The sequence below is a fragment of the Meles meles genome, chromosome 1 (assembly GCF_922984935.1).
Source record: "Meles meles chromosome 1, mMelMel3.1 paternal haplotype, whole genome shotgun sequence".
Lineage (NCBI taxonomy): Eukaryota > Metazoa > Chordata > Mammalia > Carnivora > Mustelidae > Meles > Meles meles.
In genome coordinates, this window is record NC_060066.1 from 208,244,428 (window position 1) to 208,257,860 (window position 13,433).

General features: G+C 44.8%; 1 protein-coding gene across 9 annotated transcripts in view; it reads right to left on the bottom strand.

Annotated features, from left to right (window-relative positions):
• VPS13D (vacuolar protein sorting 13 homolog D) overlaps positions 1-13,433 on the bottom strand; it is a 256,878-nt gene that overhangs the window by 212,486 nt on the left and 30,959 nt on the right. For all 9 annotated transcript variants that reach the window (XM_046008769.1, XM_046008742.1, XM_046008734.1 and 6 more), the window contains 5 exons: positions 11,122-13,335; positions 9,599-9,750; positions 5,504-6,535; positions 2,224-2,314; positions 563-689 (listed from right to left, as the gene is read on the bottom strand). In XM_046008769.1, the coding sequence (XP_045864725.1) occupies positions 563-689; positions 2,224-2,314; positions 5,504-6,535; positions 9,599-9,750; positions 11,122-13,335 (3,616 nt within the window). The remainder of the gene's footprint in view (positions 1-562; positions 690-2,223; positions 2,315-5,503; positions 6,536-9,598; positions 9,751-11,121; positions 13,336-13,433) is intronic.

The window sequence follows — 13,433 nt, forward strand, 5'->3', positions numbered from 1 at the left end:
GGGCTTCTGAATAACCACAATTATTTTGGGGCAACTGACGGGCTCAGTTGGTGAAGCATGTGATCTTTCCTCGGGGTTGTGAGTTTAAGCCCCAGGGTGGCTGTAGAGATTACTTAAAAAAAAAATCTTAAGGAAAAAATTATTTCAATCCCACACCGTCTGTTTATGAAGACTGAGTAGCCCACTTCAACACAGACCAGTCTTACTATAAATCAGGATTTCCTGGGGCGCCTGGGTGGCTCAGTGGGTTAAAGCCTCTGCCTTCGGCTCAGGTCATGATCTCAGGGTCCTGGGATCGAGCCCCGCATCGGGCTCTCTGCTCCGCAGGGAGCCTGCTTCCTCCTCTCTCTCTGCCTGCCTCTCTGCCTACTTGTGATTTCTGTCTGTCAAATCAATAAAATATTTAAAAAAAAAAAAAAAATCAGGATTTCCTGCAACTAGATCATGTCAATTTTACCTAAGAAGGTAACATTTTCTTAAACTTTTATTGTTTAGCCAACAAGAATTTGAAATAGCAAGCAAATATAACGAAATGTCAAATGAGAAAAACTGGTATTTTTACTTGAAAGTCTGGAAGATGAGCGCTTCTTCCCCACTGGTCGTGAAGCGCTCCCTGTAGAATTCTCCATGTGCTGTGAGGTCACTCAGGGACAGGCTCCCGATACTGCCCTGTAAGGCCAGGTCTCCGTCTAGGAATGTTAAAATTAGAACACATTCTTATGTATCTTTTTTCATCCTACACCTTAAATATGTCTGGCACAAAACCGATAGACACGTGCCTCAGACTTTTCACTATTTAATCAAATTAAATGTCAAAGGCAAATTTTCATATTCCAATCCACCCAACCAAAAACATTTTCCATATCGTTTCAAACAGTCTCAGTATAGAAGTTCAAAGGGGGTTGAAACAATACAGCAATATCATACTTTACCCTTTAGAAGGGGAGAGAAATTAAATGCATACACAAACCAAAGGATAAAACATTTCTAAAAACAGACAAAATGGGATCCTTTCAGAGATTAAGACCATTAACTGGAATTAGTGAAACAGCAAAAGGTCTATTGATTGTACTGTGGATAAAAGAATAACGGAGGAAGTGTCAGAGATACGTCAGGTTTTCGGGGAAAACATCAGGTGGGTGCTAGTGTGATTTAATTTAAAAAAGTGCAATTAATGAGACAGACACCGGAGACAGATTTAAAACCACTCTGGTATTACAAGAGTGAAACCCCTTGAAGGTGGAAAAGAACAAAGAAGGATATTAAAACATGTGCAGCTGGGATGTGAACCTATGATGAATCATTCTTTACATGGTGTGGATATTAAAAAGCGAGACTGCAAACAGTTGCTTCCATAAAACGAGTTTTATCGTCATAATTAGCACTACAGAGCAATGACTTCGGTGTCTGTGTTCACCATGCTAGCTCAGCTCTCAGTGAACTGAAGACATACTTATATTTGGCCCTTAATGTCATCCAACAAAAATACCCAAACTTCTCCCAATTTTAAAGACCCGTCTCTTCTGAGCTTTTATAAATTAATCGAATTTACATCAGGCATGAAATCTCAATATCTGATCATTCCTTTCCCGAAAGACACTCTTGTTTACACTACAGAGTCGACATCTGAGCTGTGATCTTCCGTCATTTCATTATCTGTTCTCTGAGGAAGGAATAGTGCTTTATTCACACTCCACGAACCTCTTCTATTTAGAACTTGATGTAGCTGATCCCTTGTGTTCAACTAACAATTTCAATCTGCAGAATGCCAGCTTTGCAATTTCCTCCCGCCTAAAACCACGCCCCTTACTGGTGGCTATTATGACAACAGAGTGAACATATACCCTGGTTTACCAGGTATAATTATTAATAATGTCCCCTTTCACTCTCAAAATGTCCCAATTTGGACAAAAAATTATATAATCCCCCTAGACAGAGTTTGTTAAAAACACAGATAGATGCCAGGGCCCCATCCCAACCTAATGAATTATATTTTGGGGTGGGGAGGGGCGGCCAGACACATGCATTTTTAGCAAGCTGGCCACATGATTCTGCTCCCTAAGCCAGTATTTGGAAACCACCACCACAAACCACAGCCAGACCAAGAACCACAATCCAAGCCACGGATCCCTCACCTTACTTTGCATGTGAAGACAATGACATTTGTGAGCAGAAGGTCCAAATGCTTACCACATTTTGCAAGTTTGATTTCTCCCCACTTACCAATCATTTCCAGGTGTGCCGCCAATTTGGACACACTGGCTTTCGCAAGCTCACTGGTAGTCTTATTCAGCACGAGAGAGAGCGAATGAACCTAAGAACATGGGAGATAAAGCAAGGCAGATCTTACTGGGGGAGAAAAGGCATGTGTCAGGCAAACAGCAGAACCAAATCGAGGAAGATACAGTAAGGGCTCGGGAAATAAGACGGGAACACTTTTGCGGATGCCAATTTCATTTTAGCTTTCCTGATCCGTCAACACATTATCAGAGGAGAGAGTTAATGAGAAAGGGGCTCCCAGGACAACCTAAAACCCAGGGCCACAGTGGCATCTCTGTGCTCACCTCATCTGGACTTCGTCAGCGAAACGTGTTACATTATAAAACAATCATTCTCATTTTTGCATTTGTTTATCGTATTATGCTATTCTGTAATCACTCATAGAGATTCATTAAGTCCTACCCTAAGAAATCTGTCTAAGCAAAATGATAAATATGACTTAGAATCCTGTTTAATGCCTAGACAAACATTTAATAGGGCCTCTGCTGACCAGCTGGGCCTTGGCCTAGGAACCAGAGTCCAAGATCTTCTTTTTGAGGGACGAGCCGAAACAGAAGAATGCCAAAATCCTCGGTCTTAGGAACCACATTCCTTGTAACAAATAAATCCTGTATTGTAACACCATCATTTCAAACATTCAAAGGACTTCTATATCTTGGATGCGTTGAGACAGGTGCCTCAGCATCATCCCCGGGGATAAGAGATCAGTTGGGGAGAAGGAAGGAAAAGGGAAAGATGGAACCTCAATTCACACGCGCTGCTTCCAAGCACCAGACTCAGCCCTGCACCTCCAGGGCCTGCCACTAAGCCTGTGCTCCCTAAAGTTTGATGAATGAACGATATGGAGCAAAAAAGACGGGGGAAGAAAGAAAGAAAATAGTACAAAGAAAATAAGAAGAAGGAACATTTATAGAGGAAGGCAGAGAAAAAAGGAGGGGATTATTCTAGGTGTGGTGGCTTTGGAGGCTGCAGAAAGCTTGCTAACACAGACACACAGGTCTCAAGGAAACCAGATTATCACGAGGGAGGGAAACAAAGCCCCTCGTCACTTAACCACCCAAATTTATCACGAGGGAGGGAAACAAAGCCCCTCGTCACTTAACCACCCAAATAACAAATACAGTGGGGCTAAAGATGCTTTGATTAGAGGAACCCAGCTGTCACCCCTGACCCCACTCTTAGCACAAATCCTAGTGTCGCTCTATGGGGGACCACCAGACGCCGCATACCCTCGAGCACGACACACCAGGAAGCACCCAGAGTGACCCATGAAGTGCGAACCAAAAGTTGAACCTGAACCTGAGGAAGCCTCCAGAGCTGACTTCCATTTCTAAAATGAGAAGATCAAAGAAGTCAAGTGGCACCAGATGGAAACCAAAAGACACATCCAGAATGTGGGACAGTCTACAGGACACTAGCCCAGTTTCTATAAGCCAGTCGCAAGGAGGGGAATAAAGACTGGTTTTCTTTATTAACAGAGATCAGGAGCTAGGACAGCAAATGTCGCATGTGACCCTTATCTGAACTCCCACTCAAAAGAGTCACATGTCCTTTTATTCGACCCTCCCCCTTTTGTAAATGAAGCAAAGCATTCCAATGAATTGCAGGGATCACAGGGGAGACCGGAACTTTCTTAACCGTTCATCTCTCTATAATCCACCAGAAAAAGGGCTACTCTGAGATCATCAGAAAGATCTCATCACGGACTGGTGAGTGTTACAGAATACCAAGAAATTCTCATTAATTGAGTTAGAAGTGGTCAGGGAAGAACACGCCCACATTTTTTAGAAAGGAACACCAAAGCAGGAAGAGGTAGAATGATAGATCTGGAATTTGCTTTAAAATACTTCAGCAAAAAGAAGAAAGGAATAAAGTCAATGGAAGTTCATTAAACTGTGTTATGTTTGTAAATTTTCACCAAAAAAATGTTTTCAAAAACTCGAGAACAGCCCATTGCCAAGGGGCATTATGCAGTGTGGTTCCCTCTACCTGCGCAAAGCCCCCTGGAGCACTTCCACCACACCCAACGCCATAGCGTTCCTGGGGCTGTTCACTGCCGGCACCACGAGATGAAAATTATGGCCGCAAACATATCAAGTCCCAAACAATGACCGAAGCCTCCCCGGTGGCCATTCATGCGGCTGAACAAGGAGCCGGACGTTCTCAGAGGGCCGAGATGGCCCTCGTCCACAGGCACGAAGCAGGAGAGGTGATACCGGTTTGAAAGCTCTTTCATTTCTAGAGGAGCGCAGCCTCCCACCAGCCAAGGAGAGGAGGAGGTAGCAACTGGATTAAACACGATTCTCCTCCCTGCCGGCTCCCTGCACCACAGCAGGGGGCCCCAGGCTCTGGGTGGCTGTCGCTCCGAGGACGTGCCCCCGAAGGGTCCACTGCTTACCCATCTTCCCGTGCTCGCGCATGGAACAGAATAACCTTAAAATCAAACGCGGTCTCTTTTATGTGTTTTTCAACATCTACGCTAGGAGTACCAGTGACAAGTTATGAATCCGGTCATCCACGTAACACCAAAAAAACACACAAGTCCTCGTTCGCTGAATGCTCGCCTCATGCCACACACTGCACACAGGGCCCTGCTCGTGTAGTTCTCTCACCGAATCCTTGCAGCAGCCCGATGACGGCGGCACCACTCAACACCCCCCAGTTCACTGATGAGAAAAATGGGGGAGAAAGAAGTTAAAACCTGTCCCCGAGGCCACACAGCCAGAGGATAGAGCAAAAGTGCCGAGACCCAAACCCAGGCAGTCTGACCTGAGACTTCACTCTCCGTGGTTGTCCTGTTGCCTCAGTTGAGAGCCAACGACATCCTGAGTGAGCAGGGACAGAGGACCGAAGCCACATTCGAGAGCAGCTACTAGGTACCAGACACTCAGCTACGCGCTCTACATCCCGTACCTCACTGAGTCATCGTAACTGATCGGATCACCGAAGACCAGCAACCTGAGGCTCCAAGAAACCAGAGCGTCCCACCAAACCGCACAACCCAGGGAAAGACAGGAGCTTACTTAAACCATTTATTTTCCCTGCCTCCAGATGGGACTTAGGCTAAAGCCTTTTCTAAAATATTAACAGACATCCGAAAGACTAAATATAGCTCCCCCGTCACTAAGATCTATTTCCTAGGGTAAACGAACAGTGACTGCATTTACGTAAACAAAGCAAAATTCACTCTGAGAACTTCAAGGAGCCAAAGGGGGCGTGATACCTTGAGGTCCAGCTTGGTGTTAACAGGATCCTGAAGCTCAGACTCCAGGAGAGCATTTGATTCTGACTTCACATTTTGCAGAATGTCCTCAGGCAGCACCTTCATGGCGTGGTTGTCCGCAGTAGAGCCAATTCCAAAAAAATCTAGTATCACGACCCAGGTCTGCAGCGTGATCAGCACATCCAAGCAGTTAAAATCGACATCAATGTTCCGGTTAATTCGATTATAACTGGAAGAGAATTCTGGATGCTTCTTATCCACCAAGAATACATTGATATGTACCAAGGAATCATCAAATTTGCTCTTCCCAGCAAGTATCTTGGGCTCATCTACTGTTGGAGAAGGGGGCGGGGTCAAGGGACAGTCTTTGTCTTGGACTTCCTTTTGCTTCTTCCGGGATGCCGAGGTGGGTCTCTGATACAGCTGGAAGACATTGGGAGCTTCTTCCATGTGGGAAGGGAGTGACCGAGGCATGTCGGGGTACTCCACATTGGATACTGAAGGACAAGACTGAGAAAGATACTCTTTTTGTGCTAAACTGGACGGCTTGGGGGCTCCCCGAGACACCATCAAGTTCTTGTATTTGGAGTCTGGGTTTTTCTCCAGTAAGTCTTCCATCAGCAGAGAGCGCAGGGCAATCTGCACAGATAAAGTCTGAGGGTGGTCTTTACTGAATTCCACCTCAAAATCCTGAAACTTTAAGCTCACGAGACCCTGGGCCCCCAGAGTCAGATCTCCGCTTAGCTGGACTTGAAGCTCTGATATACAAAAGTTGGCTTGAATCTGGGTAAAAGATTTGACGTCCTTCAGAGACAAGGACTTTTGAGAAGAGTTAGAAAGGCTGGAGTGGCTGAACAATCCATTCTCCTTCCTTTCAGTGGAAGGTTCTCCACAGGTACTGAGGGAAGGCAGAGGAGAATTAGGGCAAGGTGAGGAGGTAGCACTGACTGGAAATTTATTCAGATCTTCACTATACACGAGATTGTCCAGCGTTTGTAAAACCTGCTCATATACATGCTTTGCTAACACCACCTGCAGTCAAAGAGAAGAATTCAGTTATTCCACGGCTATCACCGATGGCACTCCAGTTTTCAGAGTTGATGTTTATGGGTTTTCCCTAGATGCTTTAAATTCGTTAACAGCAGGGACTATCCCTCCTGTTTCTTTTCTGTCCTTAACTTCTCACTAGCCCCTGTCTACCAATGAAGCCATCTCCCTACCTCCCCCAGCACCTCGCAAAATAATCTTTCCACAATCAGTGTTCAGTAAGTACTGCTGACTCTAGGCCTGAATCAGTAAAATCACTCTTTCTAACCCTCCAAAAACAACCGCAGAAACTGATGGGAATGCCACCAAGAGTCCAATGTGGTGATTCCCATAGGACTGAGAAACAAGACTCATGGTTCTAAAACTCGCTGATCATCCCCAGTTAGCATAATAACCTTTGTTTAGTTCAGCTAAACAGAAAGTGCTTTGTAATGATAGTCACAAATCAAAATCACTTATGTTTCCTCTCCCATTACTTTGTTTTTAATTACAACTGATTAAAAATATTTTCACACAAGTTTCTTTATATACTTAAGGGAAAATTTTTTTTTAAGACTTTACTTATTTATTTGTCAGAGAGAGAGAGGGAGAGAGAGCGAGCACAGGCAGACAGAGGGAGAAGCAAGCTCCCTGCCAAGCAAGGAGCCCAATGTGGGACTCGATCCCAGGACGCTGGGATCATGACCTGAGCCAAAGGCAGCCGCTTAACCAACTGAGCCCCCCAGCCGTCCCTTAAGGGAAATTTTTTAACAGAGGAGCTCCAAACGGATACAGAAGTGACAGAATTGGAAAGCGATGGTTTAACAGCCCCAGTGAACTACTGTATCCCATCAGAGTCGATCCGTGGAAGAAGCCTCTGCAGGGAGGCCTTTACAATGGACAGATCGGGTTCTCGCCACCTGCACACAATCATCGAGTTCAGCATCACTCACACAGAGACAACCAGGCTTATGTGCCGCTTGATAGAATGCAATGTGACGTACACAGCCCCCTCCACTGAAGTGTCCTGGCCAAGAAAAAGAGAACCTGAATCCAGTTCAACCTGTAGAGTTAAGGTACAGCTTCCAGGAAATGTGGGAGAACAAGATGACTGATGCCATAAACGAACAGCCCAATCCACAATGCGGGACAATCTACAGGGCAACTGACCTGCCTCTCACAAAGCAATAATGGGGCGGGGTGGGGGTGGGGAGGAATGAGAGGAAACTAAACACAGACCCATACAATGTATTACAGAAATGCAATGTACAGGGTCTCATTAGGATCCTCATTCAAACAAACCAAAAGTGAAAAGAAATTTTTTAAAAATAATCAAAAATGTCTCTGAAATCTGAAAATAGATTAAAATGTATTATGTTACCAAGGAACCCTCATTTGGACATCATCATGCCACTGTAGTCATGTAAGAATATGCATGTGGACTATAGAGATACCTTCCAAATATATGGCAGTAAAAATGGTACAACTCCTGGGATTTGCCTTAAAATAGTTCGCCAAAAGGGGCACCTGGGTGGCTCAGTTGGTTGAGCATCTGACTTTTGATTTCAGTTCAGGTCATGATCTCAGGGGTGTGAGATCAAGCCCTGAGTCAGGCTCTGCACTGGGCGTGGAGCCTGCTTGAGATTCTCTTTCTCCCTCTTCCTCTAACCCTCCCTGCCACTCCCAACCCCCGCCAAAAAAAGGAGAGAGAGAAAAATGAGACAAATGCGGCAAAAAATCGATAACTGCTGAACCTGAGTGACGGGCACATGAGGTTCATTAAACTATTCCACTGTTGGGTGCCTGGGTGGCTCAGTTGATTAAGTGACTGCCTTCAGCTCAGGTCATGACCCTGGAGTCCTAGGATGGAGTCCCACATCGGGCTCCCTGCTCAGTGGGGAGTCTGCTTCTCCCTCTGACCCTCTCCCCTCTCATGTTCTCTCTCATTCTCTCTCACAAAAAAATAACTAAAATCTTAAAAAAAAAAAAAAACTATTCCACTGTTGCGTATGTTTTAAATTTTTTATAATAAAATATTTTAAAATTATTAAAATTATTAAGTAATTTAAAGAATTATTTAAAATAATTTTTAGAAGGTTTTCATGAAAAACCACAGTAAGCGAATGGTAGCCAAAGGAAGAGTAAGTCACTATAATCCAACAGAATTCATGCTATATGCTAGATTTAAGGTGAAAAAGTCACCCTAGTAGCCACGACTGGGAATGCAAAAGTTTAGCCACGATGGGACAGCTTTGGGGAAAGTTCTCTCACCCAGGGACCCATATCCAGGAACCACGGATGTCAAAAGGTACACATGCTCTGTGAACAGGACTCCTGAGTTTCTCCAGAGCCCCTGCCAGATACAGCCTAGTGACCAGTTACTGCCCAAGGCTATGGTCCACTGTCCTAAGATCTCCTGTCCCTGCTGTTTTATGATATGCTCTTTGCGTTCATGCCTGTGAAAGCAGGAGAAACGACACTTTTGAAGGAAATAGGATAGCTGTGTACACATACACTCGCCACACACACGGGCATACTCACTACACCCAAGCACGTGCACGCACACACACACACACACACCCCAAATCCCTGTCTGGGCCCACTTCATTTCAAAGAGGGCAAGACTAATTCTCCCTTGAGAGGGTCTGTTTGCAGCTCAAATAATCAGATTGTTTTATAGGCTGAGCCAAGTATGTCAAAAGAGTGACAAGAACTATATCCTCCCGGGAAAGACAGGTTCTGACTTTTTAAGCAGTAACTCTGCTTGTTTTTGAAAGGCAACAGAATTAACGATCTGCCTCCTCTCTCTACAGAACTCACTGTTCTTTCACATGAAGACGGCCAACAAGACTGGCTCCCCAGCAATGAAAGGACACAGTGAAAAGGCTCCACATTCACAGAACACGTTACCAACAGTAATAGGCAGTCACAACGTCTCCTTGAATTTACGTATTTTCCTTCTAACATTTTATATACACAAATAATGTAACAAGATACGAACATCTTATTATGATACGAAGTAAGTATAGGACTTCAACTGCCCAGACATGAAAATCAACACATGTTTACCTGAACTGGGTTGACAAATTTCCCTTCGATCTTCATGACGCTAGAAGTTCCCAGGTCATCTGGACTAAGGGAGAAAGTCAATTCAGATTCTCTCTCTATAGGGATCTTCTCCAGTTTAAACTGAATGGTGGTGTTGTTCAGGATATGAAAAGCTGGCATGACAGAGAAAAGGACAGATTGGAAATACTAATATTTCCTGCATTGTTGCTGAGGTATAGGGTATATAAAATAGAGCCCGTGAGTTACCCCTAGACCCAAAGGGCATAACAGCTGGTACGTGGGGTCTATGACTGAGTGCAAACTCATAGCAAGACCCAGACCAAAACTCATAGCAAATAGAGGCACAACGTAAATTTATACACAAGAAGAAACGATATTTTCATGACATGCTCCATTTGGTGGCTTCAAAACACAGTGTGGTGAACATTAATCCAGGCCAGGTCTCTAAGCTTCTCTTAGCCTCCCAACCCAACATTTTCCAAACCAAACTGCTCATCATTACCCAGCTTTCAATGACAGACTGATCCCTCTTACCGGGCCGCATCAAAATCAAGAACAACTAGCAGGTTCTAAGTGAACACCTTTTATCCCAAGCAGAGAGCAATCTTTAGGTAAGGATGTAAGTGAACTGGCAAATTCACATCTGAGAACCACAGATGGAGAAACCCTCTAAGGCATGAATTTCTTTACTGATAAGGAGAGCCAGGCTGACGTCTGTGGATGCCAAGACTAATAGACTGAAGTGTTTGGTTTTAGCAGATCAGATCGAGAACATAAAAGGAGGCATTTCACTCCTAGAACCCTGGACCAACCCCTTACAGAAGATGACAGAATACTGAAAGGAAAATATCATATCCAGAGACTAAAATTTCACATCCCACTTTTGTCAACTCCCCCAGCTACCTTGGACTACAATATTTAACTAGCAAAGATCTACAGCTTAGAACTGAAAAAAAAATCAGATGGATTTGACCAAATTAAATAATACTCTAACGGACCCCACCCTTTGAAGCATCCCCGTAAATGGGCACTCATCCAATGTTAAAGGAGGCCCCTTTAAAAATAAATAAATAAATAAATAAATAAAAATAAAAATAAAAATTCTTATTTTGCCAAATATGGTATCCAATGGGAACAAGTGAAAACATACCAAACTGATAGGAGGAATTCTATTAAAATTCTATTAAATATTCACTGGGGATAATTCTAAAAGAAAAGGTTTTCATTGTTGTTTTATGCAAAATACCACATATACTGGGTTTGGAATCTTTTGACAAAATGAGACGAAAGATTTACACTCTTGGGGTGCCTGGGTGGCTCAGTGGGTTAAGCCTCTGCCTTCGGCTCAGGTCATTATCTCGGGGTCCTGGGATCAAGTCCCGTGTCCGGCTCTCTGCTTGGCGGGGAGCCTGCTTCCTCCTCTCTCTCTCTGCCTGCCTCTCTGCCTACTTGTGATCTCTCTCTGTCAAATAAATAAATAAAATCTTTAAAAAAAAAAAAAAAAAAAAGATTTACACTCTCACCTTGACCTCTATGCAAAGATTCAAAGAAATCATGTCGGGTGAAATGCGCTTCCTCCTGACTGTTGGCACTTGCAGGGCCAGAAGGAGAGCAAAACCCCCGGCTTACTTCAGACCCAGGACCCTCTCTGCCTGCCAGCTGGGTGCAGTTCAAAGAATATAACTTAATGTCTTTAATTTCTACCCGCAGACGGTCACTTCTGGATTCATCGTCTCCTGACACAAAATTCTGGATGAATATTTGTCCTAAGTGTCCCACCAACAACTCAGGACTCCCGGGCTTCCGAGGGATAGACACAACAGGGGATTCAATGTTTATGTTCAAGATCAGCTTTACGGTGTCAGAATGAGACCCAGCGAGGCCAAACCCATACATCTCATTTTCTTCTACGATAAAGGATTCCCGAGTCTTCCTTGGCGTTTCAAAGAGTGACACCATCTCACTGTACTCGGCCGTCTTGGTAGCCAGTACCGTAGTGACTTTGGTAGCTGCGCTTTTCAGCATACTTTGAAAATTTTCTTCCAGCTCATCCATGGACAACGTCAACTCCTTCAGAAATTTGGCAGAGTGGTTGTAATGCAAGGAAGCCATCTTGAGGTTGAGAAGACACTCCTGTTTGGATTTTTCAACAAAGGTGAAACTCAGAGCTTCACTCACGGCTGCATCGTCCATCCTGACAAACACAGATTCAAAGTAGCCAATGTCACTGATGATATTTTCATAGCCTATGGAATTCCCAATGCTGACAACGTACTGGTTCTTAACGTTCTCTTGAGTCAAATCCATGAGCTGCAAACAGCCAAGAGAACCATTCATGTCAAATGCGCTACCCATTGAGACGTTAACTTTGGTGCTGCCGATGCTCGCAGTTGCAATTTTTCGGCCGTATTTCTCGCCATTTGCCATCCCCACTGTCCGAAGGAGCAGTAAGTTAAGCCTGTGGATTTCCACGGCAACCTCGGTGTTCTGTTCATATGTAGCTTGGTAAGTTCCTTCTTCCCTGAAGCTTCTTTCGAAATCAGTCATTAAAGGCTGAGGACTCAAATCATCTTTTTCCTTGGGAAAAGATTTCTGAAGAAAACCAATCAGCTCCACCATTGTCTCCGGATTTAGGATAATATCCAGATTATTCACCTGTAATGAAATCACCTGAAGAGTGCTGTCCAAATGCATCGACGGGCACTCTGAACTCACAAACTGATATTCCAGTTTGATGAGGGACTCCTGTTCTTTGGTGAGAATTTTGTCAAGTGCAACACCAGCAGCCGATGGGTCATTCAGTGTGGCCGCACTGGTGAGGTGGGCCGCGCTGGATCCAGAGACAGGAGACTGGGCCCTGCTGTCCCGGAGGCTTCCTGTTGGGATGTCAAAGCTCAAGTTCTTATGCGAAGCCATCAAAAGGTCAAAATCAGCACCGTACGTCTGCATCGTGTCCACCAGGAGCAGTCCGTGAACGGTCAGGGAGACCTCCACATCGTAAGGCCTCTTCACAAAGTGAGCATTGGTCCCAAACACCTTGAGCACAGAAATGTACCGGCCATTGCTTTCCACACCAAGCTGCATGCAGTTCACCTTGAACTCGGCCAGGAGGAGCTGTGACTCCACCAGAACCTCCCGGGTATGCTGCTCCAGCATCACAAAGCTCTGGGTTAAATTCATTACTGAGTCTTGCAAACTGCCCCGCTGGCCCCCTTGCGGAAAGATCTTCTCCTTAAACTGAGTGTCCGAAGTCTTCACTTCTGGGGTGGTCAGGAGAGCAAAGCAATTCTTCAGAGCAGATATTTTCTCTTCATTGATGTGGATTTTCAAGTCTGGGAGGTTGCCTGAGAGCACAGCTCCGGGGTACTTGGGATCTGAAGTATAAATCAAGCGACGTTCTAACTGGAGGTGAACGTTGAACTTCTCAACCACGTGCGTTGGTCCCACGTCAATATCCTGGACATGCTTCCAATTGTCCTTCACTCGTCCGACCATGATCTGGAGGTCCATGAATGACAGGGAGTACCTCTCATACATCTTCGTGCTCATGAGCTGTGCCTGCAGCTGCTCCGCGCTGAATTCCATCTCAGCAAACGGCACTGTTTTCCCTCCGTTACCGCCGCTTGTCTCGGGAGGGGGGGTGCTGGGAGGTGTGGCAAGGGGCGTCTTATACTCGTCATCACTGAACTGGTCCTCTTCAGACGCTAGCCCGTCCCCACTTTTCCTCTTGGAGTCATCTGCAGATAAAAAAGAGAAGATGCAAAGTATACGTCTGCTCCTTCCTTACTCTTTCCTTTAACGTAACGATTAAGGAAAAAGAGAACATCAACCAACC